At 39.9% G+C, this 27,244-nt stretch overlaps 1 protein-coding gene across 5 annotated transcripts in view; it reads left to right on the top strand.

The window, feature by feature from the left end:
- col15a1b (collagen, type XV, alpha 1b) overlaps positions 1-27,244 on the top strand; it is a 54,058-nt gene that overhangs the window by 14,185 nt on the left and 12,629 nt on the right. For 3 of the 5 annotated variants that reach the window (XM_044369246.1, XM_044369247.1, XM_044369245.1), the window contains exons 1-25: positions 8,097-8,718; positions 12,523-12,710; positions 13,728-13,937; positions 14,280-14,432; positions 16,796-16,870; positions 17,723-17,821; positions 18,684-18,798; positions 19,488-19,528; positions 19,678-19,860; positions 20,008-20,034; positions 20,124-20,186; positions 20,307-20,384; positions 20,565-20,627; positions 20,705-20,857; positions 21,839-22,000; positions 23,591-23,644; positions 24,416-24,451; positions 24,632-24,769; positions 24,855-24,914; positions 25,013-25,048; positions 25,240-25,281; positions 25,474-25,536; positions 26,654-26,689; positions 26,843-26,926; positions 27,171-27,236. In XM_044369246.1, coding sequence (XP_044225181.1) covers positions 8,334-8,718; positions 12,523-12,710; positions 13,728-13,937; positions 14,280-14,432; positions 16,796-16,870; positions 17,723-17,821; positions 18,684-18,798; positions 19,488-19,528; positions 19,678-19,860; positions 20,008-20,034; positions 20,124-20,186; positions 20,307-20,384; positions 20,565-20,627; positions 20,705-20,857; positions 21,839-22,000; positions 23,591-23,644; positions 24,416-24,451; positions 24,632-24,769; positions 24,855-24,914; positions 25,013-25,048; positions 25,240-25,281; positions 25,474-25,536; positions 26,654-26,689; positions 26,843-26,926; positions 27,171-27,236 — 2,610 coding nt within the window. In that variant the 5' untranslated portion in view covers positions 8,097-8,333. Of the gene's footprint in view, positions 1-8,096; positions 8,719-12,522; positions 12,711-13,727; positions 13,938-14,279; positions 14,433-16,795; positions 16,871-17,722; positions 17,822-18,683; positions 18,799-19,487; positions 19,529-19,677; positions 19,861-20,007; positions 20,035-20,123; positions 20,187-20,306; positions 20,385-20,564; positions 20,628-20,704; positions 20,858-21,838; positions 22,001-23,590; positions 23,645-24,415; positions 24,452-24,631; positions 24,770-24,854; positions 24,915-25,012; positions 25,049-25,239; positions 25,282-25,473; positions 25,537-26,653; positions 26,690-26,842; positions 26,927-27,170; positions 27,237-27,244 lie in introns of those variants that run through there. The other 2 variants (XM_044369249.1, XM_044369248.1) reach the window with 2 other exon arrangements.

The raw sequence follows: 27,244 nt of genomic DNA, 5'->3' as shown, positions 1-27,244 counted from the left end.
AACATGATTTGTCTTTCAGCGCAAAGTAATCTAGATTCTACTTACACATGCTCAATTGGCTCTGAATGGGAGCTGTGACTCACAATGGCACATACACACACGCACACACACACACATACACACACACATACATTTGTATGCTCAAATACAGGACAAGATCCTGTCTAGAGAGAGTTCAAGTACTTATACATTATTAAAGTTTCGGGCTACAGCATCCAAGTCTTTCATTACTCTTTGTTTGTATGTGTTCTTGGGTGTGTGTGTAGGTGGGTGTGTAGGTCAGATGTTTGGGTTAATCCTACCCTGGGGTCAGACTCTCCCTCTGATAACATCTATGACTCCCAATTTTATCCTGTTTTCTTGTCTCCTTTTATTATCCTTTCTCTTTTTGTCCTCTGTTCTTAAGAAGCTCTCTATTTGTCTCTGCTTTTTTTCTTTAAGCTTGTTCTGCACAGTCTCCCTCTCTTTTCCCATGCTAAGGGTGGCATAGAGCATGTTTCAGTGATACGCATTGGTAGCTACTACTTCTACTACTACTAGGATAAAGGTGATAACACTTATATTTTACTGCTGACAACAGCAACAGCAACAACTGTGCTGTATGTGTATATATTTATGTAGTCAGATACTGACTCTGCCAAGTTTAGTGGTTGTATTTACTATATCCATAAAGGTTATTCAGTATTTGGACAGCAACAATCTCTAATTTGCTCTTTCAGTGTAGACAGAGCTGATGGAGACTGATAGATTATAACTCACTGCCTTCACACACCCCACACATCCCTAATTTGCCCTGCAGGTAGTTCCTTTGTCTTCACTTAGGTTGGAGGTTGAGCTGAGCGTTCAAAGTGGATTTTTGTGTGTGTGTGTGTCTGCGAGGGTGCACATCTAACATCATCTTTGGCATTCCACACATTCTTTGTCTCCCACCTGCCGTCCTGGACACAAAAGAGATTTGCACAGACAGACAGTTGAACATAAGAGACAGACAGATCGTGTTCCACTATAACAATCACCTCTGAAGGATCTACCTTACCTGTGTGCAGACCCACAGCTACAAAGTGTTGCTGCCTTTCAGTGATATAGTTGTAAATTACAAGGGACTTAAGATCTCCAGATGATGCGTTTTATCATCATTTTGTTCGACAAAATAACTTCAGATATAGTTTTGTGAAACAATTAATCAATCACTCTAAGTTTCCTGCACAATGATTAATGTCAGCCTGACAAAGTTAAGCTGTATTATACCTTAGTTTGGGTTTGTAAACCATCCATTAAGTTTGTCCTCTCCCTAGATTATAGCTGCTGTATATTTTATTTTATATTTTTTTTCACTTAACAAGTTAAAAAAAAACAAATTAGTTTTGTTTCTTTCTTTCTATCTTTCCTGTTTCTTCATTTTGTCATGTATTCATTTATCTTAGCATCAGTCACAGGTCACATCCAGATTGCAGCCAGTTATTTGAAGGACTTTATTGAAGCAGTTTGATTATAAAAGTGTGTCAGCAAACTATAAATTGACAATTTAACTTTTTTTGTCCCAGGTTCATTTTATGCCATTGTACTGGCTTTATTAGTCCTTTTATTGATGTATACCAGTGACTCTGTTGGCCTGACTAACTAAATGTGGATAATGACTCCCTTCTCCACACGATGATGTATTTTCTTGGCTGACCTTTCCCATAAGAGCTTATATATTTACTGCAACATTTCCTGACTGAACATGGCCTAGAAATATAAAATGAAAACACATCGTAGGAGGAGCGGAAGAGGGGTGAAGGAGGAAAGAGAGTTGGAGGGGGAGGTGCATGAGAAAAACAGCTTTGCAACACTGGCTTCATTGATTGCTTGCCTAGTGGCTACAGTGTTTGAAAATGTGTATGTGTGGTATACCTGAGAACAGGTCCTCTCTGTTGGCCTTTGTAACCCGCCCACCCATGTTTCTGCTTTAGGGTTGGTTAAGAGGATATGTCAATCAAACCTAGTGGGGAATAGTCACACAAAAATAGAACAATTCATTTGGCATCACACAGATGATTTTATGCCTGTGTGACAGAAAGTTTCATGACATCAGTGAAAAATGTTCCAACCAAAGTGCCCAATGTTTACAGCCATAGTTTATTTATGAGCGTTGCTGGATTGATCAATTAGTAATTTGGGGTATTTTAGAAAAGACCTTTGTTTTAAGAGGTTTTTTTTAAACATCGTTAGTATCAGTTGTGCTGACTAAATAAGTTCTTGTTTTGTCCTGGCACAGAAAGACCAGCCAGTGAGCCAAAACCTCTTTCGCTCTAATTAGCAGAGTGGACCAACTTGCACAGTCAAATACACAAAATCAGGACACACACAGACACGTAGGACATACAAACACACAAAAAGAGACATGAACACACTCTAACATGACAGTGTTGATCATAATGAGCATTTTACAATCATAGTTCTACTATTAGCACATATTACTGTTCCCCCTCTGTTTATTTGTCTTTTCTGTGCATCCACCCTTTAATTTGACACAAAAGCCTTATATGGGTGAACCTACATGACTACTACAAACAAGTGAAACTTTGTTCTGTAGGTATTCTCATAGTCTTACAGCACATTACCAGTTAAGACATAAAAGACATGTAATTTCACCAAAATTTCATTGAAAATAAGACTTGGAAAATCATTGGTGATTGAATGTTTTCACTTCATGGACCTAGAAACAGACTTGGTTGTGCAGATTCTGTGTACAGTATTTTAAATTTTATTATATGTATTACGATGACATGACTGAATTTGAAGCATGGTTTGAACTACTCTCTATTCTGCATGCATTACTGTCCCTAGCCACTAGGTGGTACCAAAGTACTGGTTAGTGAGCAAGACTATATTACAGATTCTTTTTTACAGTTTTGTTTTTCTGTATCCTCTTTATAGTGTTTTCCACTGCTGTGCTGATTTTGAAGTTATAGACAGTAATAACAGGCTGATATGTAATCATGCTTCTGCTGTCATTTTATTAAGTATATGGTACACAAATTGTGGGACACACAAATTCACCATTACGCCTGACTTTAGGGTATATTTCATATAATAATACGACATATTTCAGTGTCCAAAGCAGCAAGTTAATCTTTAAAAACTGTTTTACACATAATGCCATGGACATTATGTGTAAAACACATGTCTATTGGTCTTGTGATTTCCCTTCTGTCTCTTGCAGCCACTTAAATGGTTATTTCTGTGAATAAATTCATAGCATCCCCCGTGCGATAGGCTGTGACAGTAAACCAATTAGAGTTTATTGTTGGGATGGTTGCTAGGTAGAGCGGGAAGTGAGAGTGAGGTGAAGGGTGAAGGGGTTACTCTTCCTGGAATCCAGAGGCCCTAAATGGGGTCACCATGTATAGAAAAAGGGGGTCTGAAAATACTCATAAGAATGTGGCTGCTTTTCACCAGCCACTGCACATGAAAGTGACCACTTTGTTTTTTACTTGTTGACAACATTATGCTTGGTAGAAGCCATGCTAACGGTCACTTTCATCGTTTCATTTCATGTATATCCTCAAATAGATGACTGATTCCAGTTTAATAGGTAACAGCTTAGTGACCTCTATCTGTTGTTCTATCACTGACATTCTGATTGCCACCTCTGCCAAGAGATAACAGCCTAATTTAACTTAATTTAAACCATTTACTGAGATTATTATTGGCATTTGATGGCCTTTATTTAAAGTTTCCTTTACTGTTTTGGTTCAGCCTCATGGCTCTCATTTAACTTCTTTCCAGACAGAAAAGGCTGCTGTTGTTTTTGGCAAAAAAAAAAACTCAGATAAACTCACTGTACGCTACTTCTCCAGCACCAAATGACGGACAAAGTTAGCAATCAGTGATCATAGTGAAGCCTTGAGCAGCTAATGAGACGAATACTGCTCTCAGGAGTTGGTGGAGAACAAAACAGAGCTAAAATGAGAATGAATATTGGGACTTACATTTGATAAGGTGATAACATGTTAATGTTGGGTTTATAGCTTGTTCTGCTGTGAATACTGTTTTAAAGACATGCTGTATTTTTCATCCTTGGATATGACTTGTATAATAGCTAACAACTATAATCAAAAAATACCCCCTTAGTACACTTGGTAGGAGGAATGAAGCTATGATTACACAGTACATATGTACAAGTTTGACTGGGGTGTATCATCAGGGTCACCCCCCCCCCCCCCCCCCCCCCCCCATGCCTCACTTCCTGACCCCCTCTAACTCCTCCTCAACCTATCCCATCCTACAACCCCCCATCCCTTGCTAATCCATGTCTAATCAAGCTTTACCCCCCTCAGGCAGTTTCCTCACCCTCTCTTTAAATTTTAAACCTGTCATCTGCTCCATTAGAGTCCACCCATCCTTTTTCTCCCACCACTGTTTATGTGTTAGTGTGTTCTGACCAGCATGGCTCCCACGGGTCTGATGAAACTCATCAAGGTTGCTTCTACAAACGGATTAATGTTGACTTTACTACTTACAACTTCTCTGGTTGACTTTGTGCCAACATATCAAGTAGTTTTCCTTCTCTCATACCTTATGTAACTGTCCTGCAGCAATTTTCTCAATCACCAATTTTTAGGTATAAGACATATGGATTGAAAAAACACGTCAATCTCATACATTTTTGTTTATTTAAAGGGCCGAAATGTGCCGCATGCACTAGTTATGAGCACTTTTGCAACTTTTCGACAGATTTCCTCCAGCACTGGCCACACTCGGAAAATAGCAACCCAGTAACTGAGTCACTTTCAGTGTGAATAGCGAGATGCTCTGATTACATCTCTGTGGTGGTTTTGTTTCTGCAAAGGAGGTAAGGTAAGTCAAGCATTTTATTGCTGTGGGACTGCCTGTGATATTTTAATGAGTAATGCTAAATATTGAGCAATTGGGAATGCCCTGGTAGCTAATGGTTACAGTGCATGCCACATGCCTGCAATGACCCTGGTTCTGACTCTAGCTTGGGACTTTTGTTGCATGTCATACCCCTCTCTCTCTCTCTCTCCTCCGTTTCCTGTCGCTTCTCTGCTATCAGCTCTCCATTAAAGGCAAAAAAGGCACCAAAACATATCTTTAAAAAAAAAGGGAGAACATTGGCAACAAGCCTTTTAACTCTGCAGACATTACTGTTGTTTGCCTGGTTGTTCATTAAACCTATAGGAAGACATATTTGCTAACATGTGAGCAAAACTTTACTTGAGTACACACCCACACACCAGCAGACACATAGCAACATTAACTTTTGTTTGAAGTTGTGCTTCAGGCCACCTGATGAATGTTAGTCCAATATTCACTCTCTTCTTAACTCTGATTTGTTCTCCACCAATTCTTGCTTGCAAGAGTAGCATACAAAGGTTTAGCCATAGGATTTAGCCTAAGTTAAATGTTCAACCTTCTTCACCAGCTAGTTGCTAACTTTGTCTGCTGTTTGGTGGTGGACAGGCTATCGTAGCTTGTTTGTTGAAAACAGCTGCCTATGGTACTGATAAAAACAGCACAGACTGAACTTGGGCCATAAAACCCAAACAATGACCTACAAGTGTCGTAAAAGCCCCCAGGAACTGAAGAGCTAGGTAACGGTTCTTCTCCTTATCTCACATACTTATACCTAATTATAAGTTATATATTATAACTTTTTCATAGAAGACATTTTGACATGTCACTGTAGGAAAGATGGACAGGTGTAAATAATAAAATTAATAATTGCTGAATACCATTTAGCTGCTCAGTTTCTGGGTCCTGGTATTGTGCATACTGGCTCACTGTCACACTGTCATTCACGACTTACTGGGACACTTGAATAGAATGCAGCCATTGTTAATGTTATTAGTAACACCTGTGCTTTCCTCACTATGGCAAGTGATAATGTCTGCTGTAACCTGCTTACACTGAGTGATAATGGGTTCAACTAAAACTTTCTCTGATATTACACAGTAGGTTGCCACAGTGTTATATAGTACTGATGACACCATCATCATCTGTCTCATTACAAACCATAAAGACTTGCAATTTTGGTCGTTTCCACTATTTGCCTCAGGTTACAACCCCCTAAAATGTCTACATCTAGTGGAAGAAGATTGAGACACATGTTTGCAGAGTCTTCCCACCAGGTTTTTTTTAACAAGAAAATGAAGGTCATCAAACATGCTTTCACATTAGGGGTGTCATCACCCCCCTAATGTGAAAATGTCAGCCTGAACAAACACCTCCACCCAAGACCGTATCCTCAGCAGCACTCCAACCCTCATCCTGGACCTCACCAAACATTCCCAGAAGCACAATACAACAGAACAGGCATCCCTTTGTCATCATCAGTATGGGGCCTCTCTCACTGTTCAATGAGCTGCAGCAGAGAGAATTGCTTCTATCCAACTTTTGGTAGTTTTTATGTTTTCCACCTAAAATTTAGGTGATAAACAAATGTTATCTGTTATTGGTCCAGCCATTTTATGACAGCATTATCTACCATTTAAGCATTTAAATATCATGAAAGTAAAACACCTTAATTATATTATTTTCACTGAGGAAAAATTAATGTACAGGTATAAAGCGTGCTGTTTTTGGTGGAAGGCTCGTTATGGTTGTGATTAGGGCCAGCCTGGCTGTTGGATATTGGCATCATCAGTGTCCTCTTTACAAACAGCATTCTTGGCGATTGGCTGTGTGGATTAGTGAGAAGAGTTGCAGTTTTACTTGTCCGAATGGTATGAAGAAGGAGAAGCAGAATGAGTTACCAATTAGATATTAACCTGACAACATAATGGAGGGAAGTTGAAAAATATGGCACAGAAATAGTAACAAATGATGAAGCAGAGGGGAAAGAATATCATAGTCTTACTGATTGAAATTTAACTAAGATCAATTCAGATGCAAAAACACAATCACGCAAGAAAACACAAGTCATAAAGTAATAACATATAGATTAGTTGATTTATCAACCAGTCGATTGCCAAAGTAGATTTGGCAGTATTTTAATAAGTTTTGAGTCATTTTTAAAATTCTCTGGTTCCAGCTTCATAAATGTAAATATTTTCTAGCTTCTTTAGTCTTCTATAATACCAAACTATCTTTGGGTTGTGGACTGTTGGACTGTGTTGGGACAAAACAAGAAATCTTAGGTTGCATCTTGGGCTTTGATCAACATTTTTCACCATTCTCTGACATTTCATAGACCAAACAACTGATCATCTCTTGTGCACTGTACCACCTTTGGTAAAGACAGATCATTGACTCTCAGGTCTTAGTTTTGTATACTATTTTTCTCTCCCACACTATTTCTCTCAAAACACAGTGTGTTTTGAATGTACCTTGTAGTTGTTTAAAAGTATTTTATTATCCATAAGAGACGAGAGAGGCTTTTGTGTCCTTCAAGCAACCTTTCAAATGCGTCGTGTTTGCGGATGTTTGATTCTGACCGGCTAAAACACTGTACATGGTACAGCTTCCCAGACAGTTTCCCAGACAGTTTCCCAGGCTCATTTGTTGTGGTTTCACATGGTATTTTGTTGGATACCTCACCACAAGTGTCATAATTTGTAGAATGTTTAGATGTGGAGATATTGGTTCTTTTTAAATGAATCATAATGTATTCCTCAAGGTGATTTCCTTTGAGCATTTCCACACTTTTACCTGGTAAACACTGTACAGCAACAGGGAAATGGAAGTGAGGATCCGCTGCAAAGGTTTTGCACCTGCAGCATCATTCATGGGAGAGTTTGAATCTGTGTCTGCTGTTAGCCTTGACAGGCCGTTGGTGTGGTGTGAAGAGTGAGCGAGAGACCAAGTCTGAATCCAGAGAGCATACACACACACATAGGAGTAAAGGAGAGAGAGGAAAGGAGGAGGAGGAGGAGGAGGAGGAGGAGGAGGGAGGAGAAGTGAACTAACTCTCTAATCTGCCTGTCTGACTGAGGGAGAGAAAAAGGGAGAGGAAATCAAGTCTGCTGTGCTGTAGAGTAACAGAGGAGGGCGAGTTGGTAATTACACAGGGAGAGAGGAGGGGAGGGAGAGGGGAAAAAGAGAGAGATATCAGAGAGAAACAGAGTGAGAGAGACTGACGGAGAAAGGAAGGACATAACGAGAGAGGACACGAAGAGAGGACAGTAAGAGGCTGAAAGTTTCTTTGATTATTTTTTGTTCTGCTCTCCTGGATTACTTGAGATTGTCTTTTGGTACACTCTGCAGAACCCTGCATGTGCCAGTAACACTGTGTGCATCCTCTCATAGCTGTCTTGCATTTATGCCTGTTTGCACATGTGTAGTATTTCATAGCTGCAGTTAACAGAATCTGTGTGAGACACGCAGAGAGGATGGGAGCCCTTCGCTTGTCTCTTGCTCTCCTCCTGCTCCTCTCCTCTCCTGTAAGGGCTCAGTGGTGGAGTTTCCTCTGGTCAAACTCAAAAAGCAGCCCCAGCTCTTCTCCTCCCTCTGTTCCCCCCTCCATCACCTCTCCATCCATCATCTCACCGGGCCCCTCTGACATCCCGGGAACAACGGAGTGGGTGGGAAAGGAGGACGAGATGAAGGAGAAAGCTCCAGAGGGTAGCACTCAAACAGAGACCCCTACGCCCCACCCCGCAGTGTCAATTTCTGGCCACAGCACTGCAGCACCTGGGACCCCACCTCAAGATGAGAACACAGGTGGAAGCAGCAACGGCAGATCTCAATACAAACCACTGAAACACTGGAAGAGTGGTGAGTGTCATAGGCGAGGTGAAGAGAAGAGGGGAAGACCATTTGAGAGATTTGCAACAATCCAGATTTGTGGCTCAAGTTCTCTCACTGGCAGATTTCTAGTTCAGAGTTGGTTGGGATTGCAATTAACTTTAGTAGAGATGCAAGTGGTTAAACCAGTGGTCCCCAAACTATTTGACGCATGATAGTCCCTTCTCATAGTCCTGCTCCCTTCTCTTGCTGTTTTATTTGAATAGATGTGAGATGGTAGAAGAGATGATTGCAAAAAAAAGTAAACATTAGAGAAGAACTCCTTTGCTTTTACACATCAACCTCATCATGAGAAGTGAAAACAGTTGTATAATGTTCTCTGTGGCTCTGGAGGGGCTTTGGCAAGTCTGAAAGCTGCACATTTTAAAAGAAATGCATGAGGTTTTTTTACAGATATGCTTTGCAGCAGCAGGGTCTAACAAAGATGCCATCACTGTTGCATTATGGGAAGTGCAGGATTCAGAGTTTTTGCAGCTTAATCCATACTACTGATTTAAATTCAGAATATCTTGGCCTTCTCTGCATCAGTGTTTTGTTTTTAATCTTTTTTTCTCACAGGTGTCCCAAATAAATCAAAATGCAGTACTATAATGCAGAACTCTTTTTAAAAAAAAAAAAAAAAAAAAAAAACAAAGTTCAAAAAACATAATGTGTGTGTCAGAAATGTTTTTTCCCTAAAACATTTTCTGTCTCGTTCATCATCTCAGCCCCTCAGATTTATCGATTTACTGACCCCCAGTTTGGGAACCACCTCTTGTAAATTGTTCACTGACTCTGAATCCCTCTTTGCTCACCAATTGCAAGGATTTTTTTGATACTGCTCTCGACAGAAGCAATATGAAATTTCAAATGTGCAAAATTATTTGCTACTGTTGAATGGCTGCAGAGGAAATTGGTCTTTTAATTGTCAAGCCATGTGTCAGTTCTGCTTTAATGCAACAAGATTTTACTTGTAATTTAAAGGAAACTATGAGAAAAGACAAGGCTTTTATTCCCTACCATCCCCTTGTTTAGCTTAACAGGTCCATCACATTTACTAACCTAATTCCCTCTCATTTGTTCAGGTCGTGTTGATGGGTCAGTAGTTCAGTCCCTCATCCACATCAGTTAAACTCTAAATTATATCCTGCATCTTAAGTTTTTATCATGTCTCTGTGTATGCCAAGAAGCAGAACAGAAGCCCTAGTTGTTGTTTCTGTAGCGTGCTGGTATGTGACACAGTTGTACCCTGATGTGCTCTGCACTAAATCTTTTAGAGTCTGAGAAATCTACGGAGAGTGGGCCAAGCAGTGGGAAGCTTTTGTGTGGCATGGCAGGGTTAAGGTGGGTTTAAAAGGTTATTCGTGGCAACGTTGAGGGGGTTGTTAATATTGGTTTTATAAGTCTCTACAAGCTGATCAAGCATCCATGTGGCCAACATGACGAGGATTAGGTTAAGGAGGAGGGAGTCAGAGTGGGAAAATGTGATGCAAAATGACTGGGTGATTAGATGACTGACAGACTGTTTGACTAAAGAAATGAATGGAACTGACTGAGTGCTGTTTGATTGGCTGACTGGCTTGAAGTCTGTATGACCACCTGAGTAATTCAACTGACTGTTTAGTTAAAAAATGAATGATTTACTGAAGCTGGTCACAGTAGTACTAAATCTGTGGACTGATTAATAGAAAGAAATTATAGATTTATAGATGTGTTAGATGTGTTAGTATTAAATGATGATATTGATTTCAATATAAGTTATGTTGAAGTATTTACTTTTAAATCCATATCACATGATGTCATTAGAATGGGATTTGACCTTGTTACACATTCTTTGTGTGTGTGTGTGTGTGTGTGTGTGTGTGTGTGTGTGTGTGTGTCTCCAAACCAGTGGTGAAAAGTAACTAAGTTCTATTACTCAAGTATTTTGCTTCTGTGCACTCATGAGGTACTTGTACTGCATTGTATTTCCATAGAAAAATATTGTACTTTTTACTTCAGTACAATCATTTGACCCCAATAGTAACTTGCCACATTGCAGAATAAGGTTTGACTGCTGCTTGGTGCTGCTTGGTGCTGGGGGAGTGGCATATAATGGGTTTTTCACTGAAAATAGCTGCCTGCTGCTGGAAAGTCAAAACAATGAGCTAAAAGAGGCTTAAAGTTTTGGAATTTTAGTAAAACACGGATACAGAGTTGTATGATAATTCTCTGTAGGTTCATCATTATGAGCAAGCTCACACACAGCTATGATTATGATTGTTCATATAAAAATATTGCTGAACACTTACTTCGCTAAACACAATACAGCTTTTTTCTTTTCTTTGTTTTTTACAAGATGTCAAAATTAAGTTTGATAATGAGGTTTATCATTTCTCAATTTAATGATTAAAAAAAACAACTACAACAACAAAAAATCTTTTGTCATCGCATGTCTATCTGGTCAGTTAGTTGAGAATATGTAACACGGCTCTTTTTGAGTCACTGTCCTCTAACGCTTGATTGTCTGAGAGTAGCTTTGGATAAAAGTGTCTGCCAAATGATAAAATGTAAATTTAATGTAAAACATATTTAGAGTTAATGTATTTTGTTGTATGACAGCACATCATCATTGTCTCTGTCAGTCTCTGAACTGACTCCCCAGAAGTGTGCTGAGAGATTTCTAGTATTGCTGCCTTTTCTCACAAAGGCTTTTGCTCCTCCTTTGTCTTCGTTTTTGGCCAACTTGGACCTTGAGAACTCTTCACAGTACTAATGTGAAATGGTACTTCAGTATCTGGAAATGGCTGCAGTCCAAGTTATGACTGGTAATCACCACCAGGTCCCTGCTGCCAAGTCAGTCTCTGAACAGATTACCATAGGAAGATTGGGTATTATTTTCAAATCTCTGTTCTTGAAGTGCAGGGATGAAGAATAAACCTCTAGACAACATGCTGGTTGTAGCTTGAGTTCTCTCAGAGTGGCATTTGTCTGTTCCTCTCAGTCATTACAGAGCACTAATGACTGCACATCTGGACTGGAGGTGTGATGGCTTTAGTATGTGTGTGTGTGTGTGTGTGTGTGTGTTTGAGCATTTTGTTTGCACATCTTGAATGCCCACCTCACCACCTGTGTTTGCAATAATAAATGTGTAAATGTGAACAGAAGCACGCCCTCATACACTCAAACTCACTAAACCCTCTAATCAGGTATGTTTCCAGTTGGTCAGGCTGAATTAGAGACCCCCAAATGTTGGGCTGTCCGGTGTGGTCGGGGCTTGTGTGTTTTCACGTGGGTGAGGTGTGTGTTTGATGTGTGTGCAAGTGTAAGCAAATGCATCTCTAGTTGTGTGTGTTTGTGCATGACAGAGATATATACGAAGCAGGGGTGAGCCTGGTTGGAATGCTGAGGTGAGAGTTTGTCGCTACGGGAGACAGTCTCCAAAGTGGGGGGAATCAAGAGAATGTGAAGCCATCTCTTCACATGCATACACACTCTTAATTGCCTCACATTGTGTGTGCTTATCTGTTTCGGAGGATTATGTCCATGCGAGGCAGAGCAGTGAGGCGTAGGATGAGTCAGGATCAAATCAAGTCAAATTAAAGCCATGTCAAGATGATTCACAAGTACCTCTCTTTCTCACTCTAATGTGGTGTATGAACCAGAACCACAGGTAGCAGACATTAGGGAAGATGGGGATTCGGACATCTACATCAAAAAAACTCTAAAAACTGGTGCTTCTTTCCTCCTGCTTCTATCTGTTGTTCCCTCTTTCTCAATTTTTCACCTTTTTTATATTGTGTCTGTCTCTGTCAGAGCGAGGCTCAGGAGGTCATCTGGACCTGACGGAGTTGATAGGCGTCCCCCTCCCTCCGTCGGTCTCCTTCACTCCTGGCTACGAGGGTTTTCCAGCCTACAATTTTGGGCCTGAAGCCAACATCGGCCGGCTCACCAAGACCTTTGTGCCAGGGTCATTCTACAGGGACTTCGCCATCATTGTCACGGTAACACTAAACTATAGAGGTTAACCCACAACCTGTGGCTTTTAAACTTCCTCAAGCTGTGATCGTGTGGTATAAATGTAGTGCTTCAGAGCCACACACAACAGCAGGGCTTATCAAGTCAGAAGAAAGTACATTACAGGAGTTTAATTTTAAAAGTGCAGTGTGTAGAATTTAGTGGCATATAGCAAGGACTTGGCAGAAATGGAATATAATATTCATAAGCATGTTTTCATTAGTGCATAATCACCTGATAAAAAGAATTATTGTGTTTTCGTTACCTTAGACTGAGCCCTTTATATCTACATAGGGAGAGGCTCCACCATGTTGCACTGCCATATTTCTACAGTAGCCTAGAATGGACCAAACTCCAAAAAAACCAAACACTGGCTCTAGAGAGGGCCTTTTGCATTTTGCGGCAACCATAGGTTCTCCTACATGCTTGGCAGGTGGGTGGGTGGTATTCAGTTGGTTGCAATCTGCAACCTCACCGCTAGATGCCACTAAATCCTACACATTGCACCTTTAATGCTTAACAACTTTATGGTCAGGTACGGCTACACAAAGTCGCCACCTTGTGGAATTCTGACTGTAAAACAAAAGACATGTCCAGGTCCCAGTTTTTCTGAAGTCCCACCTTTTGTCTTTTTCTCATTTTCTCTTTCCTCAGCCTGCATAGGCATTCATAAGCAATGATTTTTAGAAACTTTTAAAGTTTAAAATCAATTTATTCTGTGTGTGGTATCTTCATAGTCAATCAAAATAAGGTATTCTTTTCATGGCAGTAACATGATGTCCTACAGACTGATTGCAATGACTGGTTGATAAATAAACACAGAGAGGAATGATTGTTTTCATTTGTACTGGAACTTTAGTGGCACTCAGTCTGGTACATTACTGCATTTATGTGTCTTGCAGCATGATATGGTATGGTATGTAATATTGATTGTAACGTGACACTGTGCCAAAGTAATAAGCCTCTAGTGACCTCCAGTGTCTTCTACCTTGCCCTAACCCCAGGTGCGTCCAGCCAACCAGCGAGGAGGTGTGCTCTTTGCCATCACAGATGCCCGTCAGAAGGTGGTGGAGCTGGGTTTGGCCCTCACTCCAGTCCGTGGGGGCCTCCAGAGCATCTTACTGTACTATACTGACAGAGAGCAAGCCTCCCACAGCCACAAAGCTGCTACCTTCAGTGTCCCAGACATGACTGACCAGTGGACACGATTCACAGTAAGCAATATACTGCATCTGCCTTAGGTACAATACAGTAAAATTTGCAATTAATGTTTTTTTTTATGTCTTTCCTATATTTTATTTACAATTTATTAGGGATATTCTTAATGTCAGAGCAAAGAGCAAAGAATCACAATATCAGAGTTGAATATTTATAAGCTTGATAGAGTGACAGCCCTCGACTCAAGCATCTTCATTGCTGAAATACTTTGATTGCTGACCCTGACCTCTGACCTCTGAGGAAAAAAGCCATATTTCTTGAAGTTTTCCCCCAGTGGTGAACAATAGGAAACATTCCATGATAAAACACTGTATTAAATGGGTGTATTGATCTGTCAGGTGGTGGTGGAGCACGAAGAGGTGCGTCTCTACATGGACTGTGGCGAGGCCGAGAGGACTACCTTCCATCGAAGACCAGAAAGACTTGCTTTCTCACACAACTCAGGCATTTTCGTTGCAAATGCAGGAAGCACGGGGCTTGACAAGTTTGTGGTAAGTGAAAAAAGTTTGTATTGCTCGGTGTGTCTGTGGGTAAGTTTGTATCTAGTGGAGGACAATGAGTTGTCACAAGAGGAGTAAAAGGAACAAGAGGGAATGAGATTCTGCATGTGTCAATATCAGTGTGTAGTTGGTCTCTGCGGTTGGCCTCAGGATTACATTCCTTTGTGTGTGTCTGTGTGTCTGTGTAGGTGTGTGCATGTGTGTTTTGGCCTCTCATTACCATGTAAAAGAGCTGAACGCTGTCTACCCTCATGAACATTGTTGAATATGCAACAAGCAGGACATAAAGTAAAAGAGCTGCTGTAATCAAAAAAATGCTATTATTATTGCCATTCAAGCAGAAAAAGGACAAATGAAAGCTATCAAAAAGTGCATGTGAACATTTGCACCAGGTTTTAGGCTGTATTTATAGGGTTGTGTGCATCGGTACAGATAGTTAGACAAGAAGATCGTGACCTCTCATGTATGTCCATTATATGAGGCTAGAGCTGGGAGTCAATTAGCGTAGCTTAGCATAAAGACTGGAAGCAGCAGGGAAAACGGCAATCCTAGCTCTGTCCAAAGATTAAGAAAATCAGTCCAGTATGCTTTTCAATGTTAATCCCTCACCAGCACAATCTGGTATTGTTGGGTCAAAATATCATGTCCACCACTAGTACTACATCCTGAAGAACACAGCGGTCTTTTGCACAGACTTGGCTGAATAAAACTTTGAAGGTCAGAGACAGAGAGGAAGTACAAGGGAAGGAATGTAAAGAGAGGATGAAGAAGGGAGAGATGGGGAGGAGAGGAAGGGGAGTAAGTCAATAGCAGATGAGGAAGTCAGACATATCAACAAGGCTTAGTTGTGGTCAGATCAAGGGCTTGACTCTGCCTTTGACTGACAGAAAAAGGTCTTCATTACTCAAAGGTCCAAGAAAATGCTTTAATTGTATGGTAATTACCATACAATAATTTTTAAGATAAACCTTTAACTCAACTTTAGCACCAAGCTGTAAATGAAATAACATGATAATATACAGACATGTCGATGAAATGTGTGTGAAAAGTCAATCCAAGGTCTCGTAGACTACATAAATGTTGTTCCTTGGTCAATAGGAATGACAACATACTGTGTAATAGAAGACTTGACCTATAGAGCCAGCTACTAAAACTCTCTTGAGACTGCAATTACTGCGGGAGCTGCTGTTAATCCATTTTCAAATCCACAATGCTTACAAAGATAAATACAAGCCGTGAATCACTTGCTGTTGCCATGGCAAAAGGACGCAGTCATTTTCACTTCATTCAGAGTAGCCTGACTCTGCGAACGGGTTATCTGAAGCATGACGACAGAATATGTGGATGTACGGCATCAGTCATGTCCAGTCCGAAATATCTGGGTCACTGTATGTGTGTGTGTTTGTGTGTGTATGTGTGCATGTGTCCTTGTGTTTGTTGTCATGGGCTTCAAAGCAGAGCGGTCATAGCATGGGGCCCTTTTTAATCAGCATGTGTTTGTGTGCGAATCTAGTAAATGTTATGAGTATTGGCCAAAGGAATGGACAGCTCTCTCCATGTTCCCATAAAAATCAGTTACTACCATGCTGTGAGTGTGAGTGCTGTGCACGCTTGTGTGTGTCTTTGGAGATCTGGTCTCTATGGTGATATCAGCAAGTGGACTGTACTTCATTGTGTGTGTGCTGGAAAAAGAGGCTATAACACAATCATTCACACTTTAAAGATATGCGCTTTATATAGTGAGTTAATGGAAACAACTTTTTTTTTTTGGCTATTTAAACTTTCTTAGACAAAACTAAATTGTATACAAATCTTAGAATTTTGAGTGAAAAAAAGAGTAGTTAGTGAAATTATTTAGTAATTTGATGTAATGATGTCAAGATGTACTTTACATGTTTGTACGTCATGTTTGTCTCTTTAGAATTGCCTTTGGGAAAAATGTAGAAAGGTCAGCTTATTTCAGTGTGTAACTGGCTGCTGTGAAATAGGAGGGGAAAAAATCATTAATCAGAAACATCTGAAATATAAGGAAGCCTAGTGTCAGTGTCTGTGATTCACTAACATTTGACAGTCAAGCAGATTTATAGAGAGAAATCTGTTACTGTGGATGAAATTGTACTAATTTCTGCAAAATCTTGCGTGTTTGCTTTTACGATGGCTAAAAGGTGCAGTGTTCAGAATTTAGTGGCATCTAGCAGAATGGACTTGGCAGAAATTGAATATAATATTATATATTATATTAATATTATAAGTATCTTTTAATTAGTGTATAATCACCTGAAAATAAGAATTGTTGTATTTTTGTTACCTCTCTCTCTATCTCTCTCTCTCTCTCTCTCTCCATCTCTGTGCAGGGATCTATTCAGCAGCTGGTGATTAAAGATGATCCCAGAGCAGCTGAGGAGCAGTGTGAAGACGACGATCCTTATGTAAGAAACACACATAAACACAATGGTAGCTTTACCTCTACAGTATATTTATATCAGTGAATCAAATTTAATTTGTATAGTCCCTTTAATACAGATTAGTGCAATTCAAAATGCTCTACAGATAACTGACAAGCCAATAATAACAGAACAAATGTAAACAGTAAAGTAAATAGTAGAACTAATGCATAGAACAGAAGTGGTCAACATACAGGAATGCTCTATGTAAGACAAAAAAAATGTTTCTGCCAGTGATTCGGTTGCTTAAATGCTGCTGTTGTTTAAAGGCACATGGATCAGCAGCACCCCCTAGTGATCAAAGGACCTCACTGAACAGAAACACTAGAAACTAGAAGGGATTGTTCCTCTTAACTTATCTAGTGATGAGAACATGAACACTAAAGTCCTCCCAATGTATTGAAAAGGTTAGCATGAACACTGCTGTGTAATAAATGTACTTCTAAGGACAAGTAAATATTGATCCAGCATTTACACAGTTACACTGACTGACCAAATGAGTACATTTTAGCAGTAATTTGAAAATGTTTTGCTTTTTTCTGGCCCTGTGTGGGTGTCATATGGAGTACATTATGTAATTAGTGTAATTTCTACAGGATTTTTCTAAAAACACCTCTGCAAGCAATTAGATTCCAGGCTAGAAATACAGAACTTGAATGTTTGCAGTGGAGTTTCCTTTCTTTTTCTCTTTCTTTTCTCCTTTATTTTATTCATTCTTTCCTTCATGATGGTATCAATAACTGGCTAAAGTGGAACACAAGTGGAACACAAGCTAGTGGCAACTTTTGCTGCAAGCTTGTTTTCTGATATCAACACATGATGTGATGTTTGATAAAGGCCTCAGGATACGCCAGCGGAGACGATGCTCTGGACGACAGAGAGACAGAGGAGGAAATGATGAAGAACACACAGGAGAGAAAACACGGCACAGCACAGGTAGGTTGGCTGGATGAAGTACTGGATTCAGATGCAGGGGAAAAAAAACAGTTTGACATGCTCACAGCACTACCTTACCTGATTATATAACTGAACTGCAATTTCATTTCACTTAATCTCTTCTACCATAGCTTCATGGCTGCATCTTAACATCAACTGCCAACTCTCTTGGGGACTTTGGTAACATTTCATACAGATTTTTGTGAAATTAAATGTAAAAACGTTCTGTGGGCTGCACAAGAGACATTTGTTAAAATGGTAGTTGCAAAAGACAGTGGTTGTTGTGAAGCACTGTGCACTGTGTGTCCAGTTGTTATGTCTGCTGCCGTTGCTGTGTACGATGCACACCCTTGTTTTTTATCAATAAACCCAGATACAGAGCTCTTAATGTGCGTGAGTGTTTTGTCTCTGTTCTGGTACCATCTTTCATCCTCCCACAATCAGGAATGTTTAGGTCAGTCTGACCTAAACATCCCATACTCAACACTGACTTTGAAGCTTCAAAGAAAAACTGTCCTTCAGAAGCTGAATAACTGTTACCAGATATTAAAGTCATGGTGGACATGTTCTGACAGTGATGCAAGTCTGTTGCTTAGCAGATCTGTCAGACATTCATGGTCCTCAGAGGATGAATCCAAATTATTTTAGTAATCTCCTGACTTACTGCCAAGTGCAACCAGAAGAAAAAAAATACATGTTTAACATCTTTGTAGATTAAACTGTGGCCTGCAGATGACATAAATACAGAGAACAGATGGCCAAATATCATTATCAAGCATATTCCTGATCCTCACAGGAGAACCCATTATAGTTTTGGTGAGCTTCTTACCTTTTCCCCATTAATCCTTCTCATATCTTGTAGGAGGAGGACAGCTTCCCAGTCAGAGCACCGCCCACTGAGGCTCCAGAGGTGGAGCTTGATGAGTATTCGGGTCATCAGACCCCAACAGAGGCCACTAAAGAAATGATGGCAAAAGGTCAGAATGAATCTTAACTTACAGTAACAGTTTCTTGGGGGTCACGATGACTCATTCATAACTGTACCTACTTGGCTGTGTCCATCTCTGGTAAATTTCATGTTATGTTATGTTTCACCAACAAAACAGATATTCTATTAAAAATCTAGTGTTTTGATTAGCTAGGGCCAGCAGTGGTCTAAAAGGTTGGAGAAGGATATGAAATGCCCCTCAGCAAGACATGTACAGTGTTTGCAGACTAATCACAGTATGGTTGTCCTGTGGTTTTTGGTGTAAATATATTACTCATAACTGTGTGAGTGTGTACCAGGGCATTCTAGAACAAATCAAGGCAAATCTACAATAACCAAGTTGAATAAACATACTGTTTAAACTAAAGACATCATCCACTCTGATCAAATAATTTGTTATAGGAGCAACATGTAATAGGATGCAGCAAAAACAGCATTTAGATGAACAGATGGAGGAAATGGAGATAAATGTAGTCAACTATTATAAATGTATGTTTATTCAGTTTGGCTTCATGTCTCCATGTTAAAGAAATCATCTCTTTACAGTCTTCAGGGTTTTGAAACACTTGCGTTTGTGTGAATCCAGTCACCCAGCTTTGCCAAGTGTCAAGTTATCCGGGTGATCTCAGAGGAATTTGATTGGTCAAATCTGTTGATGACATCATGTGTTGTTTACAGGGCCACCACGGACAGAAGAGCCAGGGGAGAGATCAGAAGACGTAAGTTCACTTTCTCACCTCCCTTTTATTTTCTTATTTTGCTGTCAGTGTCAGTCAAAACATTATGAAATATTCCACACAGCATTTTACTGCATGTGTTCTCTATATACAGTACATCAATGACATGAGAGTTTCATTTATATTTCTAGGGTCACGTCAAGCATGGGTTGAAAGGAGAGCGAGGGGATCCTGGACCCAGAGGCCATCCTGGCCCACCTGGTCCCCCAGGCATCACCCCCTCAGTTAGGCAAGGTCAGCCCGGACCAAGAGGGCCACCAGGACCACCAGGGAACCCTGGATCCACGGGACAACCAGGGAGAGATGGACAGCAGGTGTGTGTGTGTGTGTATGTTTCAGATCTTTAGGCAGGGAAAATGCATTTAAAGGAAAATCTAAACTCAAGGGTTAATCCTAAATACTGCACAGATTTTTTTTTTTTTTAACTTTCTATTAAATACTTTTGCACTCTCTTTTCACAGGGAAGACAGGGTGATAAAGGAGATCCAGTAAGTTATTTATCTCTTCATTTCTTCTGATGTCTTCATTGCTATGCTTTACATCACTTGTAATAACTAACTTTTTTTCTTACCTGCAGGGTCAGAAAGGAGCGCAGGGATTTTCAGGTTTGGACGGAGAACCTGGAACCAAAGGAGAGAAGGTACAGCCAACATGCATTACAAATAGTAACATTTTACAATTGTTAGACTCAAATTAAAGGTCACTTTTAATGTCAAATGTTGTTCTCCTATCCTCTTCCTCTTGCCTTCCCTCTCTGCAGGGAGACCCAGGAGTTGGTTTACCAGGCCCCCCTGGCCTCCCTGGACCTCCTGGACCCCCCAGATCACGCAGTGTACCCGTGAGTATCTAATTCTTTTGTTTTTGTTGTACAAAGAACATCCACTCATGGAATTATCCTGTTTTTTGTGATACAATCGACAGTAGTTAAAGATCAGAGTCGAGCCCATTTGGTTTGAAGCTTGATTTAAGTGGAACCACAATCATCTCAATGTGTAAGTGTGTGTGTTCTGTGTTTTAGTACGGAGCGGATGCCCTGGGTTCTGGGTTTGAAGACCAGGACAGTGACACTGTACTCATCAGGGTAAGAGACAGACTTCTGAGATACGGTAGATAGTTGAATTGACAGACTTGATTAAGTGTAAACTCTCTTTCCTGCAGGGTGTTCCTGGTCCACCAGGGCCTCCAGGACCTCCTGGTCCCCCTGGACCCGGCTTGTCATCATCTGAAACAGCTGAAGGCTTCTCTCCTGGGCACGCTGGACCACCTGGTCCCCCTGGCAAAGATGGGCTCCAAGGCAAACCTGGAATACCAGTAAGTTTCCCAGATGAAAAACATACAGCATTCAACTTTCAGTTACATTTTGTTACAAATATAATGGAGCTAAGTGAGACCTGCTGACCTGAAACGTTTTATCTTCAATGCAAATGTTTATTCATGTAACAACACTGTATAACCTACAGATACATAATTCATTAGTCTTGGTTGTAGTACACAGTTTTAGAGCCTAATGATGTTTCACATACTCTTTCACTGACTGCCTGGTTCTTTTACTGATTCTTTTTTGACTGGTTTATCAGTTTTCAATTTAATATTTACTTTAAAATAACAACATCCACAAAGACTTACTAAATCTCACTGGGACAGATATATTTCTTAGTTTTCTTGAAATATAATAGCACTGAATTATCTGTGTCTTCTTAGGTAGAATGTAGCTGGAGGATTGTAAGGCTTCCATGCTGACTGGAGTTATTATTGTAATACAGACTGAAAATCACAAATCACAGATAAAAGCTGTTTGCCTTAAATTTAGAATTAAAAAGTTTAAGTACTGTAAAAATGTTGAAGCATGCTCTGTAAGAATCTCTATGTGTACTATTCAATTGCTTTAATTATATGTTGATACTTTTCCCTTCATGTTACATACTTGTGGTGTTGCTGTATTTCTGTCTTTATTATCACGGAGTATTGTCTGTTTCTCTCCTTTTCCACTGTTTAGTCTCTTATATAAGATTTTTTAATCTTATATGCTTTTATTGAGATCATTTTTTCCCATTTCCATATAAAATTGACTTTAAATGATCATCTCTCCTTAAACTATACTGTACTAATTAGTATTCATGTGTGTCTTGGCCAATGACCAGCCTGTTTTTTATCCTACCTCTGTTCCCATATGTCACCCCTGTCTTTAATCATGATTGCCCTCCTTTTCTTCTCTTTCAATCTGCCCCCTCCTTATTCTTGTTGTCCATTTTCCACTCCCACCATCTCCTCCTCCTCTCCACTCTGTTCCAGATGTTTGAGGATTGGTTTAGTGGTTCTGGGTCTGAAGGCTCAGGTTTGAGTTCAGAGTTGTACTCTGGCCTTGGCTCTGGGTTCAGTTCTGGATTCAGTTCTGAGTCCAGTTTTGCCTCCGGGTCTGGGCTGGACCTCGAGTCTGCTTGGGTATCAGGCGAGGTATATTGTCCTGGTTTGCTTAGTAAACCGGCAAACAATAAAAAGGCAGAATTACAGTCAAAGGCCAGTGTACTGAGGCAACATCACTCATCTCTTGTATTTGAGACAATCTTAGTGTTATTTGAATACATTTAATGAACTTTTAAATAAATTCTGCTTTCCTTGTGGTACTTGTGATGAAGAGCAACTCTAGCTCACTGCCCCAGTGCTCAGGCTAATGACTGTACATTATCTCCAACCATGTTGTCTTAACTGGTGGCTGGCAGCTGGCTAAACTGAAATTGTTTTTATATTACCTCACTGGCTGAAGTGCTCTGTGTGTGTGTGTGTGTGTGTGTGTGTGTGTGTGTGTGTGTGTGTGTGTGTGTTTGTGGGCTATATTTCTGCTTACATATAACCTGCTTAAAACTTTACTGTCAGTTCAGAAATGCGTCATGTCATTGTTAAGTGACTGAACTGAAGGTAACTGAAAACAAACTCACCGTTATAACCTTTATTTGAACTGCCATTTTGCTTCTGTCATCCAACATGGTTAGAGAACAAATCTTCCGTTTGTACTGATCCATTTTTTCATTGTTTTGTTGCTGCTGTTCTCAGCTAATGCAACATTCCAAGGCATACATACTAGTTATTGCTACAGCAGCATATTGCTTCCACCAGGCCACAGAGGCTGCCTCACAGTACTGAAGTGTTGGACAATTTTGCTATTCTTAGAGCCTAAATGAGGCAAAATTGATTCATCCTCTGGAGATCATATAAATATTTTAAAATAAATGAAATCCAGCCATCACTTTACAAGGTCTCTCATGGATCAGAGTTTTGTTCAAGTAGAGATCTTGACCTGACAGTATTCATTAATTCTCTTGTGTCATGAATATGTTCACCAAATTTGATGTATTGAACAATGTTTTTACAGCCAATACTTCAGTCTGCTTTGGAATTTAGTGTTTTACTGAAAACCTTTGAGGCCTCTGGTACACTATGTTGTCAATTTGTACTAAACCAATGGTACAGAAACATTGCTGTACTTTGATCCAATGCTGCTTGGTTAAAGGAATACACTGAATGTTTAATAATGGCGTGACAACTTTCCTGTTGTGATAAGAAAACTACAAAATCATCCATGCTTCACCTGTTGGTTGCTGACTTCACTGCTTCATGCTACATTTTAGCTGAAAGACAGTCAACACACGATAAAGTCTCAATCTTAAGAACAAGTAGCTAAATGGGTCAAATGCAGCCAAATCTTGCATGGAAGTTGGAAACTTTTATAAAGCATTTATAGTTAGTCTTCTTTGACAGTAAGGCTAGTCACTCAGTTCCTCTGTCGCTCAGTACTGTCTATGCTAAAGTGTTGGCATGAAGCACTTAAGCCAATTGACACAGAACAATGTTGGCATGTATGATTTCATCACTGTGACAAGGAAGTTGGATATTCCTTTAAACTGATTGTCACCTTTGGATTTGGCTTGGCCCCTTATTGGAATGGCTAAAGGGTCAACAAACAGCTTAGCATCATATTGCTATATTTCCATACTTGACTCGTGACTTACCACTGAACTGCTTGTGTCTCTGTATTTGTTTGTTAAGGGTCCAGCAGGAGAAGATGGGGCTCCAGGTTTACCAGGAGCTGAAGGAGAGAAGGTAGGATCATCAAGACAGACTGAGTGCTGGTAGCTCAGTATCACAGTCTCCAGTGTACACATACACCGTCCCCTTTTTGTTTCCTGTGATTCAGTACAGAAGGGGATGATCCTGTAATGAAGAAAAATAAGTGAAACTATTCCTATTCCTCATTTTATCAGACAGTCTTTAAATCAGTGGTTCTCAAAGTGGGGTCCAGGGACCTCCAGGCATCCTTGAGGGGGTTCCAGGAGGTCCCCAGCAAAAGGAAGAATAATTTATTTTCACTCTAATTCCATCCATAAGTAACACAATGAAAGAATGTATGACTATTGTGGTCATGGGTTTCATACACTTTCTGTAATAAAACATCTAAATGCAAAAATTGTAGTAGATGGGGGACCCTGGGACAAAATCTTATCAAATGGGAGTCCATGGTCTAATTTTTGTCAGTTTAGGGGTCCTTGATGTGAAAAAGTTTGAGAACCACTGTATGAAATTATCCCATTTGTGTCCCTCTGGGTTATGAAGTGCATCTGCCAAATGAGCATGCTTACGAGATTATCTAACGATGTACAGAAGTCCTTAACTTTTAAGATTCTGATTACAAGTGGTTACATTTTATCTCATGAACACATCCAACTTACTTTGATGTCCATGTTCCACCATGTATGGACTACCTCAATTATACTGATATTATGTTTTCTCATTTTCCACATAAGGAAGTAAGTTTCATAAAATGCTTACGGCAGAAGTAATCCTTCTTTCTCTCCTCTTTCATTACATCTTTAGGGTGATCAAGGGTTACCTGGGTCACCTGGACCAAAGGTAATTTATCCTTGATATCATACAGTATTGCAAAAATCTACTGCACATCGTGTACAAGTGTATAATTCTATTTTCCCCCAAAATCCACATATTTCCTGTTGTTTGTCAGTTTAGAATAAGGGCAAATGAATGTTAGTGAGGCAGGTAATAGGCGCTTTCCGTTTCTCTTTATCTCTGCAGGGCGAATGTGGAGGTGAGGGCCTAGTAGGGCCTCAAGGGCCGCAAGGGCCCAGCGGTCCACAGGGAAGGAGAGGCCCATCAGGTCCACCTGGACCCCCTGGGCCCCCCGGACCTCCAGGAACCAAATTCTTTGTAGAGGTGACCACATTTCATTCAGTTACATCACCCTCATCATGTCACCAAGGTTTCAGTTTGATGTGTAACATCTAACTGTTGTTTTCAGGATATGGAGGGATCTGGCAAGAGTGATGCGCTCATTAGAGGTGGAGTCAGAGGTCCACAGGTCAGTGTGAGAGTGTACATGTTTATGTGTGCAGTGTTTTTACTTATTTACTGCTTCATATACAGATTCATTAGATTTTCTGTTTTTGTTTTTTCTAGGGTCCCCCTGGCCTACCTGGCCCACAGGGCCCTAAGGTAATCTATTTATGTGTATTTTTTAAATGTATGCATAATGCCTGCAGAAGTTGCCTAGTATTTTGTTTTTAACAGCTGATGATAATGTACTTATGCTACCTCTGTGAGGACTGTGTCCTTGCATATATACTGTACTTCTTTATTGTTCTTGGTTGCTGATTGGTTGAAGATCTCTGTCATGTCTTCTGTAGGGTGAGGATGGAGCCACAGGTGCTCCGGGGCTCTCTGTCAAGGTAAGACTCAAAGACGTCACAGCTTCAAATTTTTTTCATACAGTGTATGATCTTCATTCTTATTTACTGGTCAGTAGATGTTAAAGTACAGAGATAAAGTGAGGGATGTCTTTGAAAAGTATTTCTTATGTATGCAACTCCAGTAAAGTCCGCACAACGTCTGTATTACTTGTCTGTGTGGTGTGTTTGCAGGGTGAACCAGGGGACCCAGGACCAGAGGGTCTTCAGGGTCCTGCTGGATTACCAGGTGCAAGGGTAAGTAACTAGAAGGTATTTACACAAAAAATGTCCAAATGCTAATAATGGTTGCCAACTAATTTCCTCACTCAGAGTTGACATGGCTCTATAAAACGTTGGCAAAGTCAAATTAAAATCAAGTGATGGTTGATTTTGGTGATTGCAGCCTAAACATATTTAAAATGACAATTTTTCTGTAATGTGAATGTAATTTCACTATCACATTCAATGGCTTTGGCATACTTACAAAACAGTATGAAAGGCATTTGATGACTGTTCCTGTTCATTTTAGCATTAAATTGGGTAATTATAAGCATCTAAGCATCATCACAATCAATGTTGAGCAGTAATGTGATTACAATTCTAGTAACATAAGTAGCATAGGGTTTACAGTTTCATATTCTGTAATTATTTGACATGTTACTAACCTCAATAATGCTCTACTCTCATATTTTGGGAATAAGGTTGTTTGCTGTCCTACCAAAAGTTAGCAAGATAAGACAATTGTTTAGTTTCAACTCTCCGCGTTGCATCTATAGTTACAGTACCAGTCAAAAGTTTTGACACACCCTCTCATTCTCTTGAATGAAAAAGTGTGTCCAAACATTTGACTGATACTGTAAATTGAGATGTCCAGGGTGTGGTTAACCTAATGTTAGCTTAGCACAAAAACTAGAGGTAAACAGCTGGCCTCCATCAAATAAGGAAAAGGCATTCCTTTCAAGGGGGGTCAATGGGTTCAAGTTATCACTTACTGTGATGTGCTGAAGTGTTTCTTCAGATAATAGTTACCTACAACTTCTTGAATTTAGCTAGGGTGCCATTAGATAGCTATTATCTAAGTTAGCTAGTTAAGTAATCCCCAGAGGCTAGTTTGGTAGCTAGAAGCTAGTTTGCACCAAGTTATGTAAAAATAAACTAAACAATATCCCAGTAAGTCATTCATTTTTTTGTTTTTTAATGAGGAATGTTTGAATAAGTACATTTTTGTATGGTTCTTCTTAATAAATATAGGCTACAGCACTAATCTGGCTATATAAACTGTTTGAATTTCCCTGAGTGTGATACTAACTAATAACTCCTCAATCACCCTTCACCAGTGCATCAATGACCGTTTATTTCTATTTATGAACAGGGAGTCAAAGGAGAAAAAGGCAGTGAAGGAACTAAGGTAGGTTTACTGAACAAAGTATGATTTTGATACATTTTGATATTGTTAACTGCCCTGATAACACCTTGTCTTCATTATATCTTGCTGTTCAAACCCTTTATTTACAGATTTGTTTCGATAAATTATTAATATTGACTATTTTGTGTCCTGCAGGGTGAACGTGGTGTTGATGGACTCAGTGTCCCAGGACCACCTGGACCTCCTGGACCTCCTGGACCCACCATTAATCTACAAGATGTACGCACTCCTACACGCACAATGACATTTAATAATTTAACTTAGTCTGAGGCATTCTTCAAATTTACTGGCCATTTCTTTTTTAATTAAATTAAACCAGATGCCATAGCTCTGATTTTATTGCTGTCCTAACGTGCCACAACCCTTTCCAAGCCCTATTTAGTGACTTTTACAAATTTTTAAATATGAAAAATATGCTTAAAGTACCCAAATGTATGCTTAACATTGTATGTTCTATCTCCAGCTGCTCCTCAATGATACAGATGGTATCTTCAACTTCACAGGGATCAGGGGACCACCAGGACCCATGGTGCGTAG

Source organism: Thunnus albacares, chromosome 12 (assembly GCF_914725855.1).
Source record: "Thunnus albacares chromosome 12, fThuAlb1.1, whole genome shotgun sequence".
NCBI classification, from domain to species: Eukaryota; Metazoa; Chordata; class Actinopteri; order Scombriformes; family Scombridae; genus Thunnus; species Thunnus albacares.
This window is presented reverse-complemented; position numbering and strand designations above follow the sequence as displayed.